Source organism: Onychostoma macrolepis, chromosome 20, assembly GCF_012432095.1.
Source record: "Onychostoma macrolepis isolate SWU-2019 chromosome 20, ASM1243209v1, whole genome shotgun sequence".
NCBI classification, from domain to species: Eukaryota; Metazoa; Chordata; class Actinopteri; order Cypriniformes; family Cyprinidae; genus Onychostoma; species Onychostoma macrolepis.
The window spans coordinates 22,965,655-22,989,946 of NC_081174.1; the positions used below are offsets into that span (position 1 = coordinate 22,965,655).

A 24,292-nucleotide genomic window follows, 5' to 3' on the forward strand; every position below is an offset into this window, starting at 1 on the left:
AAAAGTACAGTTTTTAAATAATAATTATTATTATACATTATTATTATTATTATTAGCTACACCTTGTAGGCTACTTTTCACCATCCATTACATCTCAATTATTTTTACTTTTACAAAAAATTTGTAAAAACTTTTTTTTTTTTGAATGAATGAATAAATAAATATCATTGCCAACATAATCACATTGGAAATTAGGGAAATAAGTTATTTTTCAAATATATTATTAATTATAAAATAATATCATTATAGTATTATTAATTAATAAATAATAATAATATTAAATATTATCATACATCAATAGTTTAGAAAAAAAGTTTAAGATCATAAGAAACTAATTCAGTCAAATGTATCCAAACTCTTGACTGTTAGTGTCAAGTATTTTCATATTTCTAATGTATTAAAAAGCTAAATGTGCATCATATATAGTGGCAATACAACACAATAATGTTACCATCAATAAGTTCTTCTTTCAGCTTCGATAGTTCCTTCCTCATCTCCTCTAGAATGTCCTAAAAAGCAAAGCAACACATTTGTAATTAGAATAGAATATTATTTCTAATACTCTACAAATCAAAAGGAATCAAGCAACTTATAAGTGCATGTCACTGAACTGTTTTCTTGTCAGTAAGATTGCAAATTCGATGATAATATATACACTAGAGAAGAAAAATGAGCAACCATGATACTGTGGCAAGTAGAAAAAACCTATACTATGAGTTTTTAATATAAGCTGTTATATCAAATGCACTTAAATGACAAGAGGACTAGATGAGTAGGTGTATGTTACAACATCAATACTCAGTCACTTTAAATTACAGCTGCTGTAAGTAATTCTTCACTAAAACATTCTCTGGGCAAAGCTAGATTGAAGCAGACAGAGCTGATCGCCTTGAGTAACAGTAACTGTGTCCTCTGATAAGTAAGACTCCCTCATATGCCTTTCATATCTAACATGCTCATTCATACAGATGGGAGGTATTGCCTTTGTAGAGAGGAGTATAATTGTACACACCCACAAAAGCACAACTGTGCAGTCAACCAGTATTTCTCCCTTGTTTTTTAGGAAGTGCTGTAATACCAAACACATTTTTCAAATGTGGAAAAAGAAAGAACCCCCAAAAAAACCAAGAAATTGTACCACTAGCTTTGGCAAGACTTTGCTAACATATTGAGGAAGTGTACAGCCCCTTTTATCAAACCCTTAAGGGCTAAAAGGTTAAATGAGTTTCAGTTCTTCTCAAATTTTGAGAAGTACCTGTTTCAATCTGTCGTAGTCAAGAGCTTCTGTTGGCACCCCATTGGCACTTATGGATCCGGTAGGAGTTGGTGTAGACCTTGGTCTAAGGAGAAAAGAAATGGTGTGAAGCAAAGCAACTTTAGTCACAGAAGTCGTCAGTGTGCAGTCAAGATGCAAGGCAGAAGTTTAGTGACACACTTTAACAGTCATTTCAAATCTACACTGTTCAATCACAATTGTGATTCAAAGAATAAACACAGCATTGACATGGGATAAATTCAAGACGCCAGGAAAATGCAAGGTATTTCAGATCTCAGGTATTTGAAACCGTTGTACTGCAAAGGAAATACACACATCCAGATATATATGCATAACTGGGTGACATGAAAATGAGCACCATGGGAATTGTATTTCCTTGAGAGGAAAACCAACACATTTGGCCCAAAACCAACACATTTGTAAAGTCAGCCTCAAATAGGAAACATTTCAAAGCACAGCAAACCAAAAAAAAAACACAGCTTGAGACACCATCCACACTTCAAAACACACAATGCAGCTGCCGTATCATTCTCATGCTTGTCTGTAGGATACTATTGCCAACACAATAATCACCATAGGGTGGAACATGGGAAGTGAGGGAAATGACGCTTTATCTATCCCATCGGGAAAGAAATTAATGCTGAACAGTGGGTTGCCTTGTGCAGAAAGGAAGTAGAAGTTAAGCGGATAAGAACATTATGACACAGCTTACAGAGAGAAACAAATTACAGAGCAAGAGTTGTGTGTGAGATACAAGTCATTGTATCAAAGCTTTCTGCATTCAGAGTGAGAGGATAACTTCCTTTCTTGGCAGGATAAACTAAATTAAATGCACATTTGTAGGGGAGGGGGGAAGCGTGTTATCTTTGGAGCCAGGTGGAGGAATTGGCAAGAGTGGACAAATGCTCCAGCTTTCTGATACTGCATGACCTCTGACGACATCTAGTACTGCAGAATTGATCAGGACGCTCTAACAATTGTTTAATCCTTCATTCCATTTCTCAATAAGAAGAAAATTTCAAATGTGCTTCTCTGTAACTATGGGCACTTTATGTAATGGGGTGATTGACTTATTAAAATAAACAGATTTACTTGTTTTCACATGAAGGTTATATTTAAACTGACCTGGAAATGCATTTCCATGCTTTTTTATTGCTTAGTTTATTACTTTTCAAATGCCTTATATGTATATATTGTTTTACTTTCATCCAAGACCAAGACTTTCATTTTTTAATTATGAAAATCCATCATGTATTATTACATTAAGAACTGTGTTAATCTATACAAGTGAAATGATTATAAACATTTGTAACATTTATTATTTTTATAATTTACATATATTTAACATTAACATTCAAAAGTTTGGGTTGGCACATTTTTTTTTTTTTTTAAATGTTTAAAAAAAAAATCCTATGCTCATCAAGGCTGCATTTATTTGATCAAAAATACACTAAAAATAGATTTTATTTTTTTATATAATTTAACATGTAATTTATAGTTATATATATAGAATTTTCACCAGTCTTCAGTGTCACATAGAACTTCAGAAATCATTCAAACACATATTCTTATTATTATCAATGCTGAAAACAATTGTTGTTTAATTTCGTTGTGGAAACTAACCATGTAAAAGTCTTACATACTGTCACTTAATCATTTTAAAGGCATCCTTGCAACCCAAACTTTTGAACCGTATTGTACACAAATTACCACTGTCTCTCAGATTATATTATATTAATCTTTATTATAACAAGCAGCAACAATTGTGAAAAACAAAGCATTTTATTCATGCCATTTCATGGTGATTATATTGTTGGCAACAGCAGAATATTTAGAAGAAGAAAAAAAGAAGAAGAACCGTAGACAATCACTGCAGCAACCCTCATCCTATTTAGAGAGCACTCTCAGCAAACAAGGTCTAGACAGAGTTCTCAAACTAGCCTCTTATACCTGTTTAAGGAATCATAGTACTTGTCAGTACCCATCTGATTTCTCCATGGTGCATCCCGTCTGTGAGAGTAGAGAGACTAACCAGGTCAGAGGTCAACAGCGTGGATCTTAACTATAGTAATCTTCTAAATGCACTGATTCCAGGTAAAAGGATAAATATTTCTATTTCAGTGTAGCCCTGCTGAAATGTGCTTCGACTATTTGTATAACTGTATATGCAAATGCCTGAAAGAAGGGCATATACTAAGCAAAAAGAATAAGCAAGTCCTTCAAAAAATGCTGAACGGCTCTGGTACACACTGATCTGATGAGAAGCAACAGCACTGTGCTTTAGTGATGTCAAGCATGGGACCCGACTGCCTGCATTCTGACATGCGATTGTGAGGGGCCCCCGGCCGCAAGCATGTGATGCAAAGTAGTCGAAGCAACAATAATTCAAATTAGCTTTGAGAAAACGGGACCTGCTGAAGACTTAGATCCCAAAAGCAGGACATTTTCTTCAAAAGGCATAATGAAGTGGTGGAGGTATAATGCACACACTGATTCAGCTCATCAAAACAATGACAAGCAAATGATTACCTTCCAATGACTGGTGATTTGCTACCATTCATGGTGTTTGTCCTCTCCCAAGGCTTTCTGGGCATATCTGTGAAAAAAAAGCAACAAATGTTCATTTTTATTTGTCTTATTTCACATAAAAGCTATGGTATTGCTTTGAAGCCCAGACTGAACACTAAACAACAAAATGAAATGTTTTAAAAAAAATCATACATGGAATTTATTTAATAAAAATAAGTATTACATGAACTCCACAGGCTCAAAAACACGCTAATTTATTGAAATTACACTGATTGTACAGGAAAAGAGGAGTTGTCAAATGTTGCATTAGTATTAGCCACATAAGTGAACAACAAAAAAAAAGGTATGGGAAACATTTTCACCTCCATTTTTAAATGTTACCCCATTCATTTGACTAACCTAATGATACTTATGGAGCATTATTATGTGGCTAGCTGCATTTTATCATTTGTTTTTAGCACTCCCCACTTACCTGGTGTGCTACAGGCTGACACTTTTGGAGTTATGGTAGCCTCAATGTCATCCTGATAGAAAAATAAAAAGATAATCAATCTGAAAATCAGTCACATAAAGGGTATGATCATATCAATAAGTTACATTAAGTGTAGTCTATATGTACCGATTTAATCAAAGACTGCATACAGATGAAAGAAACACTATTAACTCACAGCTTTCTGCTCAGGCTCTGGTGATGATCCCTTCTCAGCAATTCTTCTCCTGTATCAAAACAATGGTACTTTCTTAAATTTCATTACATTACTGGATATGATACAACATTCTGATAATCTCAAAAACAGAAATTTTCATTAGTAAATTAGGTTTAGGCCCTGCTTCTAACACTGCAACCATTCTGGCATTACAGACAGATAAAGCACACAGTTCACCTCCTGGCCAGCAGGGCGCTCATCTCCTCCATCAGACCTCCTCCTCCAGGTAAAGGACCATTTCCACGGGATGCCTCGGGCTTGGCACCACCTGAACTCACCGCTGATGCTGCGGCTGGAGCCAGGGGCTCATCGCTCTACAATAACACATAGGATTTGGTATTGAACATGTTTAGCATTTTGTAATATTTAGAAAAAAGAAAACATGTTGTTTCAGCTTTAGTGTGCAGTGCACAGTAAAATATGAACTATTCCTTTAAGAAACAATATTTGCCCTCTGGAATTTATTGACAGGGACTTTTTCGGTCAATTTTTTTAAGGCAATTTTTATAATTATTATATTATTAAATGTATCTGTACTGGCTTTCATCCAATACATAAAATGAAACCAATCACCTCAAGCAATTAGACTACTAGGTTGTTACCAATGCAGCATATTGCAACATGAGCAGCATGAGCAGATCTAAATTACATGCCATACATTAGTTTTGACATTTCATATTAATCGTGACAACCATAATAGATATAGTTTAATTATGCAGGGCCATTTTTGCCCCCTTATTTTGAGTTTGGAGGGGCATTTTTGCTGTTAATTTCCAACCCTTGTGTATGTTAAGATGCTTCAGGTGAAATTCAATGCAAATGAGAGCTATACAGTCCTTCAACTCTTACCCTTGGCACTTTCTTTAGCTTGGCTCCAGCAAGGGCAGCTGCGAGCCCAGACAGGCCCTTGTTCTCCTCTGTGGTGGGCGAGGGGGTGAACAGACCCGAGGGCAAAGGTGGGGCCGGGGGTGGAGGTGGTGCTGGCGGTGGAGCCTGGCCTGAGGGTGGAGGCGGTGGGCCGGGGGGAGGAGGAGGACCTGTTGGGGTAAGCATGGGGGGCAGAGGTGGTGGGGAGGAGGAGGGGACCAGGGGTGGCGGAGGTCCAGCAGTGGTGGGTGTCACAGTGGAGCTGGGAGGGAGAGGTGGTGGGGGTGGAGGGGTCGGTATCCCCTGTACTGAATCTGCAGTGATGAATAAAAAAAGATCATGAAAGTTATAGCTTCTTTATCACTTGCTGTGCTGAGCAGTTAAACTGTGATGTGTTCTGCATCCAGGACTCTTTTGCATTATGAAATTGATCATCACACTCAGAATGAGCTAAATGGATGTCGATATAATATAATATAATATAATATAATATATACACTAGAGTTCAAAAGTTTGTGGTTTTTATTTTGGTCTTTACTCTCATCTGTGTCAACTTTAATGCATGCTTGCTGAACAAAAAAATACAATCTTACTGACCCCAAACTTTTGAACAGTAGTGTAATGTAAATCCATCACTAATATTACTACTACTACTACTACTAATAATAATAATATTTAAAATAAATAACAACAAAGAACAATGACATACAAAGCTCATTCGTAATAGTGAACAAAGACAGATGACATTAAAACATGAAATGAACATACTGAACACTTGTCAAAAGCTGATGATCATTTATACCAACTTCCACAAGGAAGAAACTGATTTATCATAATAAGAAACAAATGTGTACATCAAGTTAACAAAATGCAGAGATGTAATTGTTTCATACCATTTAATCATTAAAATGTACCTTAAAGCTGATATTGCACCACTTTGTATTATGAGGTAAAAATCTTCATAATTACGTCTTATTTCATAAGAACGTATCAGCTTGACTATATTTAACATTTAGCTTTTTTTGGATATAAACAGCTGAAGTTTTTCCAAGTCTATATCAAGTTAATCATATTAGTGTGTAGAATTTAGCTCAGCGTCAAGCTGCATCACGCATATGAAGTGTAAAGCCTAAAACCTCTTCTATAAATAATTCAGAGGAAAAGTTGATCTTATTTCTTCATTGCTGTTGCCCTGACCTCATATGAAAAGCTCTGCTTACTGTATGCAGTATGCAACATAAAACCTAGTCAAGGACAAAAATGTAATCAAATTCATCTTCATTTTGCTTCTGTCTAAATTGAGGACAGATAAACTAATCTATCTTTTTAAAATAAGGATGTTTCATGAAACAAATGTGTGAATGTGAAGAATAACCAAAAAGGATGTCGGGCAGCCAGTTATAGATCATGTAAAGCTCACTGTTCAATGACAGTTCACTTGTACATGTTAACATCTAGAATTTCTTTACCATAAACCAAGAATCAGAATGAGATGGTTGTGATAAACTGCAGAAAAACACTGATGAGAACTAAAGCAATGATATAGCAGCTTGGCAATCAGTGAGACTCAAATCAAAGTTTCACGAGAGAGAGTGGAGATGTGTTTTCATGCCATGCCATTTCACACAGTTACAGGCCACACAAACTAGCATCCATCAAACCGGTGAACCAGTACAACCCAACAGACAGGACAAAACAGCAGAACATTCCTAAGGACTTTCATATTGAGCCAAAAAGCAATCGCCAATTGCAGCCAAAAAAAAGGCAACCCAGCTCAACATGGCAGGCCCCCTCCTTGAACCCCAAGTAGCGGGTTAGTGGAGGCTGAGCGACACAGAAGAGGCCTTACCCGGCTGGCTGGGGAAGTCAGCAGGCTGAGTGGGCGGCTCTGGAGCAGAGGAGCAGGAGTCTCCCAACCCAGAGTTTACAGAGTGCTCAGCAGAGGCAGGGAAGGCTGTGGAAGGAGAAGGGAGAACAGCAGGCTGGGGTGAGGGACAAGACACAAGGGGAGAGATGGGCAAGGTGGGCGAGGGGGAATACAGGGGTGGCGGTGGGGGTGGCGTCGGGGGCGAAGAGAACGGCTGACCTGAGACGGGTGACGACGTGTGGAAGTGAAGCGAGGTGGGCGGCCCGTTGGGCGCCGAGATGGGCGAGGGGGGTTTCTGGGAGAGCGGACTAGGGGCCGGGATCGCAATCATTGGGCGAGGACCCGTGGCCTTGCCCGGAGGGCTGCTGATCATGACCGGAGGTGAGGGCGGTAGGGGAGTGAAGTTGTTAGCAGTCCAGACTACGGATTTGGAGGCCGGAGCTGGAGGAGGAGCTGGGGCAGGGGGCGGCGGTGTGGGCGGGCGGGTTGTCTGCGAGGTACGGTGGCGTAATGAGGCAAGACTGGGTGGAAGGCGGAGCCAAGCGATGTGGCGAATCGGGAGGCAGAGTGGCGCAGGGGCGGGGTCGGAGGAGTGGCTGTGGAGGGCAATGGCGTTGGAGGTGGGTAGCTGGGTGTGGAAGGAGACACTGGTGTGGAGGAGGTGGTCTTGTTGTATTCGGGAGGTGGAGGAGTATAGAGGGTGCTTTCAAATGCTGCACACAACCGGAGGACAGGACGGGACGGGACGGGACGGGAGGAAGGAAGCGGCAACCGTGCAAAGGGAAAGAACACAAGACAAAGAGAGAAAGGGGGAAGGAGACAGAAGAGAGAAAGGGGGCAAATGAAGCAAGAAAACCAGCAGAGACCTACAAGTCCATCATATGTACTTATTTCTGTCTATGAACAGGGAACACACTGGAATTAGTACAATCGGTTAGCTGTTGACAACATCATGAACCGGAAAAGATGGATAAATTTCAACACATGTGGGAAGAATGTTACACAAACATCTAGTTTAGCATGTAGTACTTTCAGTAGAGCGCACCGAAGGGTTACTGTAAATCCTGGATGTACATGAGGTTAGTGTCTTAGCATCATCACGCACCTGCTACAGGCTAGTCATCCACTCTCGGCATGCCAAGAAAATGCTAATGAAAACCTGCACTTTTTTGCACTTTCTACAGTCAAATATCACATTAAGATATGAATCGGACATCGAATTTAATCCAGTAATCATACATTTCAGCTGAAACATCATTGGTGAGTCATCAGATGTCTACAAACTTGCACAAAAAGTACTGTATGTGCAATGTGGTTGGTAAGATTTTTTTTTAAATGTTTCTGAAATAAGTCTCTTATGCTGCATTTATTTAATAAAAAATACAGTAAAAACAATAGTCAGAAATATAATAACATTTTAAAATAACAATTTTCTATTTTAAATGCATTTTAAAACAACTTCAAACTCCAATCTAGGCTTTCTCAAGCCAACATAAAGCTAGTCTATAAACTTTACTAAAAGTAATTTATTCCCGTGATGATAAAGCTGAATTTTCAGTAATCATTACTTCAGTCTTCAGTGTCACATGATCTTTCAGAAATTATTCTAATATGCTGATTTGGTGCTCAAGAAACATTTCTATCCCTGGATTCTCTGATGAATAAAAGTTCAAAAGAACAGCATTTATTTGAATAAGTTTTTTGTTTTTGTGACATTTGCGACATTTACCGTTACATATATATATATATAAAATGTAAACATCATATAATATAATATATAATATAATGTAAACAATGTAAACGTCATATAATATATAATATAATATAATATATAATATAATGTAAACAACTTTTCAACAGTAGTGTACATAAAACAATTATAGAACTATACAGATTTTATTGAAGGCCAGGCTTAAAGTGACAGGGGCCTTGTCTCAAGGCAATACATTTTGCAACCTATTTAAGGGTGTTTATATATGAAATGCATGTAAATTCATGTTTTGGTTTATGGTGAGACTGCACTGTAAGAGTCACTGCCTGCCATATGTTGGCCAAATCTTTCTGCTCTAGTGATTCTCATAAGCAGCCTGCAGACACAGCTGCCCTCCTGCTGCGTGAAGCCCACCACGCCCCCCTGAGCACACTTCAAAATACACGTCAACACACAAGCAAACACAAATTATCATGCCCTACATTCAGGTCATCTTCTTATTAACACTTTCTTATTATTCACGCTGGCTTCATGACTTAAGTACCACTGATTTCTGTTTATTCCTTGTTTTAAATTATAATGTAACCTATCTGTACCTTGCTTCTTCCATTTCATTTTCCTCCTCTTCCTTTCCACACTATTAGCTTTGGCAAGCAGACCACATGACCCGTGATGTAGCGCAGTATGTTCACCAAAGTGACTTAATGAAATTCTTCCACTCCTAAAGCACAGGCGGTCACATGGCAAGACCTATCGGCTGTGCTCCAGAGAGACTAATCCAAATTTATTAGATCAACTTGTGATCCCCATATAATGTTTTAAATACTAATGAGTTTATTTATTTAGCATGAACATTATTGGATATATTACTCTGAAGTGAAAAAGTGAATGGTTAGCTGATAGTTGTGGCTATAAATATCCATTTACACCAAAACCAAGTGTCTGTATTTCTACTAGTGCTCCAACTAATGATACAGATTTTGTTATACTTATTTGCCAAAACCTCAGGGTATTTTTTTTCTTAGCAAAAAGCAGAATTCTCCAAGACATGACTCAGAAAAGTCACTGAGCCAAGACAAGACCCACTAAAAATACAACTGTCATGCAGACATCTTTCCAGACGGAGAACTCAATCCGGTGTCAATTCAACACTCAGAATAAAACATTAAGAGCACCAGCCAGTCAGTACTGCAGTGAGAAATGCATCAACTGCAGACTAACTGTACAATGTTTTGTCTAAGCAGAATGTACATTTTTTTTTAAAAATGACACAGAAGCATTTATGTCAAAAATTTGTGATCAGGAAACGTTATTCTTGCCTTTCTTGAGAGCATTTGAAAGTATGTAAAAAACATCACTGTTCTAATCTAATATAAGGTGGAAAGACGGTCATGATTTACAATTCACTGCCAGTGAATAGAGCTTCAGTTTTCTGTAAAATGATGTCTCCTTCCCAAATCTGACTGCCAATATATTAATGTTGTGTTAGTAATTTAGATTCAACATTCCTGAGCAATCGATGCTGCATTTAAGGGGTTTCTGACATCCCTGCTGTGGAACAAAGTATTACATCACTACCAAATAACACAGATTATTTGATACAATGATCACACATGAACTATACTAAACTGCCCAAATGTTTAACACTTGAAATGACAATTGTGCCTATCAAAGCCTGAGGCCTGACCCCTCTCACATTATCTGTGGAATAAACATCCCCTCCCCCATCTTTAGAAGAATCTTTTATTTTTGGCACATGATTCTGAGTAATGTATGCAATCTGTATTTATGAAAATGGACCTTGTTTAGTTTCTTACTGAAGGTTCCTGGTCTTATTGTGAACAATGTCTTATTTAATGTCAATCTAACCCTGATGGCCAAAAAAAAAACAACATGCCCAACATTTTTTTCTTACTCAGTACTGAGGCTCTCTCAGAAATTTCTCAAATTACAAAACAGCTGCTAAAGATCCATAGCCTTTTTCGCCTGTCACCTATGAGTTTTGGCAGGTTACCCATAATCCTAGAGGGAAACGTGGTTAGTGTGTGCAGCTCTCCCTGAGTTTCATCATCTTTCAAGCTGTTGATTCAGACTCTTCCAACATACTGACAGATGGACACGTCAGGAGAAGATCACCTATTGATATATTAAGATGCGAGGAGGTGCTGACCCTTCCTTCATATAAACAATAGCTTTACACAGATCTAGAGGCCAAATACATACTAAAAATATATATTACAGCAAGAACAACGAAAGGAAATGCCTGAACCAGAGATGCACAACAGAGGATATCAGTGGATTTTATTCATTTAAAATTTTAATTGAATTTTTATTAGTGATGTCCAATATAAGTGACTTATGGTCAACTTGTTTCCGCCAATTTTCAGGTGTTAAATTATGCCTCAATTCATTGTTTTAAAGGGACAACTCTAAATTACAAAAGATTTAACCCTTTAAAAGCTGTTTCTTGAATACTGCTTTCTTATAATAGAGATCCTGCTTTTTTTATTCAAACAAACTCCAAATGAACAGCTATCCAGAACACTGATTTAACATCCACAAGAACAGCACTGACTTTTTGAGTTATTTTTAGACAAAATAGTACAGATTTTTAATCTTTTGTTTATCGGTTATCAGCCATGTCATGGAAATCAGCAATAATTGCAATATTGGTGCATCCCCGGTCCGAGCGCGTTAAGGAAAAATAGTTTTAAATGAAATTCAAAGAGCATAATAACTGCAACACTAAGAAATTATTTCTAACAGATAATAACAGCATTTCACAGGCATTTACATGCTAAGCATAGCATACAACAGAAGAAAAGCCACTTGTATTGTTAGTTTGTGTTAAAACCTCAATCAGTTTTTGACTCCAGCCCGTCTTGTCTACATCTTATCTGTCAGTCCTATCTATGAAAAGATGTTGGAGAAAATTAAGATGCTCACCGGCGTTGGAGATGCGTCTCCCTCTCTCCCAGTCCATCTGCTCTCTGTCCAGCTGCTCTTGTTGCTCCCTTTCTTGCTTCTCTCTCTCGGCACGCTCTCTCTCCATCAGCTCCCGCTCGGCGCGCTCCCGTTCCTGGCGTTCTCGTTCCAGCTGCTCCTGCTCTTGACGCTCACGCTCCAGGCGCTCCAGACGTTCCTGCTCGGCACGTTCCCTCTCCAGTCGCTCTCGGTCCTGACGCTCCCGCTCCTGACGTTCCCTTTCGGTGCGTTCCCGTTCAAGCATCTCTCGTTCCTGGCGTTCTCGTTCTAGCCGCTCTCGCTCCAGTCGTTCCATCTCTTGCTCCTTCTGACGCTGGAGCTCTTGCACTTGCCTGAGGACACATGAGAGTAGAAGGGAATGCCTGAGTGCACAGTGAACCTACAACTTTTTATTTACCAGGTTAGATCAAAATCAAGTTTGCCACACCACCCCAGTATCAGATTCTGATTTGGTTTCAGTAGTTTTGGTACAATGCACTCTACCATTCAAAAGTTTGGATCAGTAAGTTTGCTTTGCGTTTGGACTTTCCATTCATCTAAGAATCCCGAATCAAATGTATCACTGTTTCCAAAAAAAGCAGCATAACTGTTTTTAAAATTGATAATAATAAGAAATATTTCTTTAGATCATGTGACACTGAAGACTGGAGTAATGGCTGCTGAAAATTCAACTATGACCACAGGAATAAATTACATTTTAAGATATATTTTTAAAAAACAGTGTGTTTAAATTGTAATGATCACAATATTACTGTTTTTAAAACAGTAAAAAATAACAAAAAAAAAAAAAGTTAACTAACAAAAAACATGATTTTTGAGAGTTATCCGTTTTGGCAAATAAACTCTTCATATATACACACACACTACTTATACTATATATATATATATATATATAAAATGCTACCACTGTTGTAAGAATTTTTTTTTTTCTTAGTCTCTGCCCATTAAAATAAACAGGCTGTTTGTGGAATTAACAAGATGGCCTTAGGGACATATTCGGTAAGAAAAGCTTTTATAGATGACCAATAAAAATGACTTGCTTTCTTCCAGATAAAGAGACAGATGATCACTAAATTACAATCAGTGCAGTACATCATATCACACACTAGAGGGCAGCACACTCAAATGGGTAACAAGAGGTGTGAGAAGTGCCAACTTCAGCATCCAGACCAGCTCGCCTGCAGATGTTCTGCTAAGTAAGGGTTTATAAAAGATATGCTTGTCAGTCCTCTTGTGCTTAATCAGCATCCAGCACATCCTCATGCCCAGAATTCCAGTGTGTAATTACATTAGAGAGCCAGAGACATTTAGACTGTGGACAGCGGGAACAGTAAACGAAGAAAAATGGGCTGTTTGCAGCTCTGGCGCTGAAGCAGGACAGATGGACCTAACTCGAAGAAGAGGGGCTGAACAAATTGGAGAGCATTCATGAATGAAAACAAATGAAATGCAAAGAGCCTAACAATATGAAGAGTCATCATGTAAGGTTCATCTTCCAAAGCTGTCCATAACATGTTGTCTTTTCGCAACATTTGACTTCAAAGAAACATAAAAATAAAATAAAAATTAATTACCAAACATGCTATAACAAATAAAAATTTATAAAATAAATTAGTGCTGTCAAACTATTTAAGTTTTTGTTTATGCAATGTGTGCGCGTGTACTGTGTATATTTATTATGTATATATAAATGCGCACACACATACAGTAGGCCTATATATTTTGAAAATATTTACATGTATATATTTATATTATATATAAATATTTTTAATACACAAATATAACGTTTTCTTAAATATATACCTGCATGTGTGTGTATTTATATATACATAGTAAACATAGTACACACATATACATTATGTAAACAACAAAAACATTTAAATTGGATGCAATTAATAGTTAGACAGCACTAAAATAAATATATAAGTTTTTATATAAATAAATGTATAACATTTAATATTAACCTGGGATATATTATATTTACAGGGGCATCTCAAATTAGAATGCCGTGAAAAAGTTATTTTTCTCTTATAAGTTATTTCAAAAAGTGAAACTTTCATATATTTTAGATTCATTGCATGTAAAGTAAAACATTTCAAAAGTTATTTTTGTTTTAATTTTAATGATTAGAGATTACAGCTCATGAAAGTCAAAAATCAGTATCTCAAAATATTAGAATATTTACATTTGAGTTTCAATTAATGACAATCCCTACAATATAAATTCCAGGTATCTCTTTTTCTTTGAAACCACAATAATGGGGAAGACTGCTGACTTGGCAATGATCCAGAAGACGATCATTGATGCCCTCCACAAAGAGGGTAATTTCACAGAGGGTCATTACTGAAAGGTGTGGCTGTTTACAGAGTGCTGTATCAAAGCATATTAAATGCAAAGTTGACTGGAAGGAAGAATTCGGGTAGGAAAAGGTGCACAAGCAACAGTGATGACTGCAAGCTTGAGAATACTGTCAAGCAAAGCCAATTCAAACACTTGGGAGAGCTTCACAAGGAGTGGACTGAAGCTGGAGTCAGTGCATCAAGAGTCACCACGCTCAGACGTCTTCAGGAAAAGGGATACCAAGCCACTTCTGAACCACAGACAACGTCAGAAGCGTCTTCCCTGGACTGTGGAGAAAAAGAACTGGACTGTTGCTCAGTGGTCCAAAGTCCTCTTTTCAGATGAAAGTAAATTTTGAAATTTGGATTAATTTGGAAATCAAGGTCCCAGAGTCTGAAGGAAGAGTGGAGAGGCACAGAATCCATGTTGCTTGAAGTCCAATGTGAAGTTTCCACAGTCAGTGATGATTTGGGCTGACATGTCATCTGCTGGTGTTGGTCCACTGTGCTTTCTGTCAAAAGTCCACAGTCAACGCAGCCATCTACCAGGAAATTTTAGAGCACTTCATGCTTCCTTCTGCTGACAAGCTTTATGGAGATGCTGATTTCATTTTCCAGCAGGACTTGGCACCTGCCCACACTGCCAAAGGTACCAAAAGCTGGTTCAATGACCATGGTGTTACTGTGCCTGACTGGCCAGCAAACTCGCCTGACCTGAACTCCACAGACAATCTATGGGGTATTGTCAAGAGGAAGATGAGAGACACCAGACCCAACAATGCAGATGAGTTGAAGGCCACTGTCAAAAAAACCTGGGCTTCCATACCACCTCAGCAGTGCCACAAACTGATCACCTCCATGCCACGCTGAATTGAGGCAGTAATTAAAGCAAAAGGAGCCCCTACCAAGTATTGAGTACATATACAGTAAATGAACATACTTTCCAGAAGGCCAACAATTCACTAAAAATGATTTTTTTTTATTGGTCTTATGAAGTATTCTAATTTGTTGAGATAGTGAATTGGTGGGTTTTTGTTAAATGTGAGCCTAAATCATCACAATTAAAAGAACTACTTCAGTCTGTGTGCAATGAAATTATTTAATACACGAGTTTCACAATTTGAGTTGAATTACTGAAATAAATGAACTTTTCCAAGACATTCTAATTTATTGAGATGCACCTGTATATTTATATATTTTTAAAATTATTTTGGGGGTAACTATTGGGAAAAGCTGTGGAAACGCGAGTAGACGATGAGACATTTTAGGAGGCAAACTATTCTTTTAAGACACCCACTTTAACTTTTTGTTAATTTATATAACTGTTGAGGTTTAATAGTTTAAACTGTCTCTCACTGCGTTTGTGAAAAGAGACCGCTGTCATGGGAAACTGGACAGATGATAAATAAGACACATCAGACTCTCGTCATCTGGGTTTGCATTAAAACAGGTGATCTTACTCTTTCCATCCGGCTAATAATCTCCCACACGTCTTTTTGTATGAATGGGTGTACATGATGTCATTTCCTGGGACCTTGCCAGACACACCTTCCACTCAGCATGACAGTCATCATCATGACAAATACTAGCTTAGATGCAGTAACATCATGCCTCCACATGTTTCCAAAGAAGAGAAGATGGGAAACCACACCTCAACCTAAGACCCCTTTAGAAGAGCAAGTTTACGCCTAGGGCTCCAACGGATGCAGTCACACCTGAATCGATACAGTCACTCCTGCCATCAAAATTGACTTCAAATCTCAGACCAAAGCTACAAAGCAAGACATTATCACAACTGCAGGGCCATTCACATTTATATCAAAATACCAAATGTTCTACTTTTCAGTTACAGGATTAGTTCTCTTCCTGAATCCAAATTTCCTGATAATGTACTCAACCCAATGTCATCCAAGATGTTCATGTCTTTCTTTCTTCAGTCAAAAAGAAATTGAGGTTTTTTTGAGGAAAACATTCCATTATTCTTCTCTATATAGTGGACTTCAGTGGGACCTAACAGGTTCAAGGTCCAAATTGTGACTTCACGCATTACAACGTTAGTTTTTTGTCTGTGTACTTCTATTCAAAATGGTAGGGTAGGAGAAACACTAATTTTCTCCAACTTCAAAATTGTCAGACATGAGACATCATTGTTTTACCCTTTTTTGTAAAGGGCGTTTAACTTTCTTTGCATGTTTGCTTTGTAAACACTGGGTCGGTACTTCTGCCTTTCCAACATGACTGCATAATGGTTAAAAAGTATTTTTTCTCTCGATCGTTTCGCTAGATAAGACCCTTATTCCTCGACTGGGATCGTGTAGAGCCCTTTGAAGCAGCATTGAAACTACAGTTTGGACCTTCAATCCGTTGGGTCCCATTGAAGTCCACTATATGGAGAAAAATCCTGGAATAAAAACCTTAATTTCTTTTCGACTGAAGAAAAGACATGAACATCTTGGATGACATGGGGGTGAGTAAATTATCAAGAAATATTTATTCTGGAAGTGAACTAATCCTTTAATATAATTCAGCATTTGCATATGTACAGTTGATTAAATGCTGAACGATAACTGCATTACAAACCCCTCCTACTCTAGCAACTCTTGCCTTCTGTCTTATCAGACTGTTTTCTAATGAATGTCTACTAAAGTCTTGTACCTTTAGATAGTTTTAAATAGAATTTTACACAAGATATCCAAAAATGTAGTAACACCGTCTAGGCACTTAAAATAGTGACACAATGTACTTTACCCTATTTTCTTTAAATAAATGTTGAGAAGTGCAGGCCGTGGGTTAAACTATGTGTCAGTCTTCATTCTCAAATGAATGTGTAACATCAGTAAGAACACATACATTTGCTCCAAGGTAAATTAATATAAATGTAATGACTCATAATGATTCAGGTCACAGTAGAGGTGACAGCTAAAGAACTCAGAGTATCAGTGTTGAATAGCTTGTAACAGTTCTGTTCATTTCCACTAATGTTATCATTGAAATCTTTTTCAAATGAGGCTTTTCTCTTTAGTTGACTTTTGACCATCGATTCTGATGGTGTGTTCAAATATCTTATTTATGAACTGAATGCACATGAACACCACTATTTTCTTTACTTAACTTTCTTTAAGCTCAGAGTTTCCAAGTTGGGGGCATGTTAGTATGAAAATATGGTGGATGCAATGGATGTACAGTAGCATTCACTTTTTTTGTCATTTAACTAGGTAAGGTATGGCTTCAAAGGATCGATTCTTGAACATCTAAAACAGACACAACAAATGCAGCTGGGTTAATTCGAGGGGAATAAAACTATATAGAGCTAACAGTGAATCCACAAGGGCCACTATATGTAGATCTTCCAAAAGGAGCTTCCATATGCTTGGTCTACTGCCCGAGTTCTCTATATCTGCTTAATTTAGTTGCCTTGTTTCAGAGTTGTTCTTGTACCTGGGTTCCCAGAGGATTGTATTCTGAGCCACTCCATTATGAAATGCTGTTGAGGCGTGGATTTCTGAAAGCATGTCCCACTTCCCCCAAAATCCCTGCTGAGCCTGAGCCATGCTCTCAGAGATGTAATTAAAGAGCAGAGGAAGCCTCATTCATGTCTGTGATAATATACTACCCCAAAAGACCTTGACAGCCATACCGGAGCCATCAATAAGTCATCCCTGGATAGGGTTTAAGAACAAGCCCCCTATAGAGACGAACGTTGACCGAACGCTTAGAAATAGGGTCAAATGGATATGTGATATTAGAGGCCTATATTTAATTTCCATGACACAAACGGGGTAGGCGAGGTTAACTTTTCATGATGCAACTGCCATGCAATCCCAGTGATCCTACAGGGGTGGAGAGGTCATAATATCATCAAGGGCTTCTTGTTTTCGGAAGCTGCTAAAATAAACTTCGAACAAACATTACTTTAAACCAAACTGGCATTTGACCAACAGGAAGAAGGATTTATGGGATCAAATGTGTGCGCTCCTTGTTTCTTAAATAAGAACGACACCCCAGACCTGTTTGCAAGTGCAGTTCACACCGTTTCGGTTGAGAGCTTTATTTGTGCGTAATCCTATCGGACACGTATGCATTCCCTGGCATAGGAGATCACAACATTCTGAAATAACAAGCCACAAACTCTTAAAATTAGAAGCGGGCCCTGCTCTCTCAGGCGAGAGACTGGAAGGGGCCAAAATCTGGGGTTAAGGGGTTCAGCAACCCGGGCTGCTACACCAAGGGCTTACTTTAGGCCTTTTTCAGTCTACATTTTCAAGTACCACCTCTTTCTGATCATGTCAGAAAAGCAAGCACCCTAGTTCTTCAACATTCCAGTGAATTTATATAATAACCCCTTTCAGCAAAACTCATGGCCACTTAAGGGTACAGTTTTGTTCCACTGCAATGACATACTAAAGAATGACAGGGATTGTTCTCATATTTTGGAGCAGACCCAGAGTTACTTGTCAAAGGGTCATCCAGTATACTTTCAAGAAGTTAAACCTGCCCACAGAGTGAGAAAGTCAAGAAGTCCCTTAAAAAAATTATTTTAAAACAATGATCAAATAGCAGGCAACTGACCAAAACCTCTCTCAATTTGGAATCTGCACTAGTTTATGGCAGCTCTACTGCAGTTTAGAGTATTCTTCATATAGGAAAAACTACACGCAATGCAAAATTTGCTTACTTGCCACCCCCCCTCCCTCAAACACTCGCTTCTCGAGCATGGAAGAAGGACTTAAAAGATGGGAAACATGCAGCAGATCCATTTATTGGCATCTCAGTTCCTGACATCAGTTACCAAGGAAACAGTAGCTAAGGGAGTGTAGGCGGCTCACAGCCTGATTCAGAATGTCTTCCAACAACTTACTACAACAGATTCCAAAGGCAGTATGACTTCATTAGGTTTTAAAACAGGAGTACTACAATAAAAAATACAGGATAAGCAAACAAAAAAAAAAAAAAAAAAAAAATCTGTATTGCATAGAAAAATAAATACATTGTTAAGTCGTCACATTACCCTAGTATAAAATACCCTATTTGTTGAATATTTTGTCTAATTTTCCAGTTTAAAAATTAAAGTAAAATAAATTTACAGTTATCTTACCTGTCTTCAGAGAATGTATCTTTAATATAAGTGTTTTGTCTTATTGCACTAGCAGATTTTTTCACCAATTTTGAGCGTCTACCTTTTTCCTAATGAGCCTGCTGCATTTTAAATTATGTGAAGCACTTCCGGTTTGGGGAAGTTCTCCTCAAAAAGACTGCAAAAAAATCATTTCAAATCATAGGACTGTGCTACAAATAATCCTTATCCATCGTTTTAACCGAATGGGCTGTAAATTTTCATTCATTTCCTATTTTCAGAAGTTAGGAGAATAACATTACGTTTAGTTTTTAATGTGACTTGATATACCAACAATATCTACAGAATATCTCTTTTCAGCTTGCTGCATTATTTTCCTCTTGATTATTTTCATGTTTCCTTTGTATTCCGCTGTAAGTAAATGAAAAGAGACCACACATACTGTGCATTTGTGGTCTGCTCTCCCAAGTTAATTTACGACATAAACCAATAATTATCTGGAATGCACTAAGAATCTTTCATTTTTCTCCCCAAATCTTCATGTCTCTTTCCAGGTTTGTTTTCACACGGATGCTGTAAAACGTAATTGTTACGAAATATAGACATGGGGTGTAGGAAAAATGTGGATAAAGTGAGAAAAAAATTAAAAATAAAAACTTAGTGAAACAAGATACATTTATTTTCATTATACACGTACAACACTTAATATTTAACAACTTTAAGTAAATGCAACTTGTTTTAATTAAACACTCATTAAGTAGTAATGTATGTGAAGTTATGTATATAATTTCTTACTTGAAGACCCCAAAATGGTGTATGAAGATTAGTGGTATAAAAGAAAATCAAAGTAGTCCAAAATATCACTACCAATATTTGAAAAAATTGCTTGAAAATCTAAAAAATAATTGTGCACAGAAAACAGCCAACATTGACTAAACAATGACAGACCATTGTGTGCAAGAGAGCAGAATGAGCACCATATTGAAGTCTTTTTGGCAAGACCAACTCCCCCCTCTCCTGGAAAGGCTCTGCAATTTGGTTAACATTGGCTGTGTCCAAGCTAAGCCATATGGTGTCTTTTTCAAGGCTTCCTCCAAAATTTCAACAAATTTGGGCGCAGCTCACTGATTCCCCCTTACACAGAAGGAAGAACATCTTTGAACAGAGAGGGCGGTACAGCACATCCCGAAGGAGCTCAGAAAGCAGGATGTGATTCATAAAGAGATGACAGACATCCGGATGAGGCTGCCGAGCAATCCGATGCATTATTGTGCTGAAGTGTGAAGAAGTGGCTATGATTATGACAATCAGCTTTAAATGATGCTATCAGTCTGCTAATGAGGTGGTGGCTCTTTTCTCGCCCTGCTAGCAGGATATGGTTGGGGAAAATGTTCTTTTGTGTCTCCACCTGACAGATGTGCTGAAAGCCGGCAGAGCAGCAAACCTGTATCAGCGTCCCGCTGACTATTTTTATCCTCCCATTATGCCACTTCATGTCTTTTTAATCAAATACTAATACGGGATATTTTTGGCTCACAGATCACGAGTCGACCCACATGTCACTGCGGTCCTGCTGAAGTTGAAAAGGCCTGTATAAAAACATGAAAGCTAAAAACTACAGTCTATATTTTTATACATGTAATCCCCTGGAAACTGTATAATCCGTGATGTTCTGGTGATGGGAGACATGGCCAAATATTTATTTTTCCCAGCAGGAAAGTAATACAAATATAGCATGTCTAAGTACAGCGGATGGCATGCATTTCAGACCTAAAGGGGTATAAATGCACCACAAGATCATTTTTGAGGTCGCTCGAGAGCTTTTTGTCATTTCATCGTGAGGTTTACAGAAATGCTCGAGTCTCTAATTCAAAGCATGCGTGTACTAAAACTCTCCACAAAATTAAAAGACAAAAAGAACAATTCCCAAAAAACTGCTCTGGGAAGAAACATTCTGGGCCTCAAACATAGTGGTTGTTTTGCACAAACAAACAAAAATTTTCTTCAAGTCTCTATTTTGAATTAAAACTGCACTTTTCAGTCATTTCTTCAATGTAATTGTTACTACAATATTATGCAACACCAATTTCTTCAAAATCATGTGTCATTTTAAGGTGATCTGCACTGGTCAAACTACTTGCTATTAAGATAAATAGCATTTTGTGTTCAAAATAAAAGTCGTGTTACACATATAAAGTTCTTTTCAAGGTAACCGTTCAATCGGTGCATTATAAAAATAACAAAAATTCCTAGTAGCACCTTCTATGCAAGCGTGTGACCTTTATTTTAGAGTGACCTCAGAAATCCTTTGACACGCCACCAGAGTCCTGTGGCCTGTCTGACAGCACTACTAATTTGTCTTCTGACAGTATGCAGATGCCCTGATGGCTGTTTATAAATGGTCTGTGAGTAACCTGCCTCTCATTCCTTTCCTCTGCTCTCCTTCACAGCAGCATTGTATCAGGTTTGCATCACGAGATGACATCAGACACCAAGCATGCACCCAGTTCCATTGACTGCAATAGCTAAATATGGCTGTGGGCCGGCATGCCGCGGCCGGCCGGGTGGGCGGCAGCAGGCCAACTCTATTACACGCACTCAGAGACATTCTTTCAGAGAATGTGAGCCCTTTACTTTCTGGCAGATCTTCCACAGAAAGGGGAAAATATCCTTATAAGGAACATTTCCACTATATGTACACTACAGCACCTGACTGATGAACACAAGATGTTAGAGCGTATGAATGACTGTTTCAACTTCCTTAAAGGGATAGTTCACCCCAAAATGATTATTGCTAACCATCATGTTTCTTTTGAGTGAGTCAAAAACAGTGTGCAACCAGTGCTTTCCGATTCCTAAATTTAATGACTTTTATGAGTTGGTAATTTAATAAGTTCAAAAAGACAAGTTACTGATTGTAAATCAGGACAGTTTGAAATACTGCCCCAAATTATTCACAGAAATAATGGTAGCACTTTATTTTATAGTCCTGTTACTCATATACTTGTTATATTAATTATAACAGTGGTTCTCAAAGTGTGGTACGAGGAACACTAGTGGTGCTAAATTAAATATAAATTAAATGTTAAAACACAATACATTTTAATTTAATCATTATTTAAGTTATTTATTTAGCTGTATGCAAGCACAGTGCAGTGTTAATGTTCAAATTTGTATTTACAATGTTAAAGTGGCTGACAACAATAAATATTCTTATTAGGAATAAAACTGCCACGTTTTTTAACTGTGAAGAGCTGTAGCTGAATAGTTAGGCCTACAAACGCCACTGTATTTTAATGTTGGTCATTATGGTGGTACTTGGAGAGCCAAATATTTTCTGAGGTAGTACTTGGTAAAAAATGTTTGAGAACCACTGAATTATAATAACTAGGTACTTACCCTGAACCTACCCTAAACCTAACCCAAGTAGTTAACTTATATATTATCCAGTACTTCCTTAAGTACACTGTAAGCACAGGTAAGTGCACATACTGTAAAATAAAAAAGTGTAACTGAAATAACTAAGAGTCTCTTATATATGCAAGCAAAATCGAATCTTAATTGAACAGCGTTGTAAATCAAAAAAAAAAAAAAACGCACCATAAAAGTAGCCATGCATTGCTATCATACAATTCCTTGAACAATGGAAATTTCAAAGAGGTGGATGGTAGTGTTATATATAACAAAAATATTAAAAATGATAATTTATTGAAATTAGGTTGAAAAAATATATAAAGCTAAATCAAAATATTAATAATAAAAAAAATGACAAGCACATACAATTACTACAGTTTAAACTAAATTTAAAACAGAAACTGAAAAATAGCTAATAAGCTAATTTAACATTAAAAATATATAATTTTAAACATATAATAAAACTGGATGGGTCCCATCATTTATTTTTGCAGTTTATTTAATATCTTATTTTAATCTGACCCAACACTAAAACACTAAAATACAAAACGGACAAAATTACTTCTCAGAACATTATTTGTGTAAAAATAGCCAGTTTTGAAGAGAAGGCCAGAGCTATTAAGCCCTCCACAGCATTTAACTATGCAAGAAAAAACACTGTCTGTCCCATACTATTTTAATAAATCCCAAACACTGCCTTGATGTAACATACACATGATTATAAATCAGTATTGTGTCTGCACCCTCTTCAGGTGCTTCACTATGCCGTGGAGCATATCTGTCTGGAGTGAAAAATCCAGCCAAACAATGTTTGCTATGCAGGACGTGCAGCATTGTCCAACGCCGTCCTCGCCTGGCTCACAGCATGCAGGGAATACACCAATGGTTAATGTTTAACAGGCTGCAGGGGCTCTGCAGATAAAGCCTGTGAAGATTTGACATTTCTTCTGTAGCAGAGAAGTAGGACATGACCACTGCTGAGTCACCATCAAAAGACTGAGATCATATTCAGTATTCGACAGAGCATCCCAGACTCCCTTGGGTTCGTCTCATGGAATGATACATCACTGATGGAGAAACACTCACATAGCAGATCTGTAGAAGATCTTTCTCTACTCTCCGTCGAGGCGAAGGCTAATAACTTTCATTAAGTCATTAACGACAACAATTTTAAAACAGACACTTCTTACATTATAAATGTCTCAACTCTTACTGTGAATGATTTGTCACGTACGTTAATCTAAAGAAATAATTGCGCAGAAGGATTTTCATACTCTTTGTAGTGATTTTTCAGCTGATGTAACCACAAAAAAAAAAAATCAAGAGTACTTCTGAGTTAAAAAAAAGGGTTAAATTACAAAAAAAAAAATCAATCTATCTCTCTGCATATCTATATCTCTACATATCTATATATAAATTAAATTCTATATACTTTTTCTAAAATTTATATATACATTTTTCAGAAAATTATTATTTTATTTTTTTTATAAAATGTTTTTGTAAAATGCCATGCCTAACAACAG

At 37.4% G+C, this 24,292-nt stretch overlaps 1 protein-coding gene across 1 annotated transcript in view; it reads right to left on the reverse strand.

The window, feature by feature from the left end:
* The window catches only part of enah (ENAH actin regulator), a 67,738-nt gene that overhangs the window by 2,786 nt on the left and 40,660 nt on the right, over positions 1–24,292 (reverse strand). Inside the window, 10 exon segments of the mRNA XM_058756473.1 lie at positions 452–509; positions 1,256–1,340; positions 3,806–3,872; positions 4,278–4,329; positions 4,474–4,522; positions 4,690–4,826; positions 5,362–5,693; positions 7,229–7,729; positions 7,732–7,959; positions 11,904–12,274. Coding sequence (XP_058612456.1) covers positions 452–509; positions 1,256–1,340; positions 3,806–3,872; positions 4,278–4,329; positions 4,474–4,522; positions 4,690–4,826; positions 5,362–5,693; positions 7,229–7,729; positions 7,732–7,959; positions 11,904–12,274 — 1,880 coding nt within the window.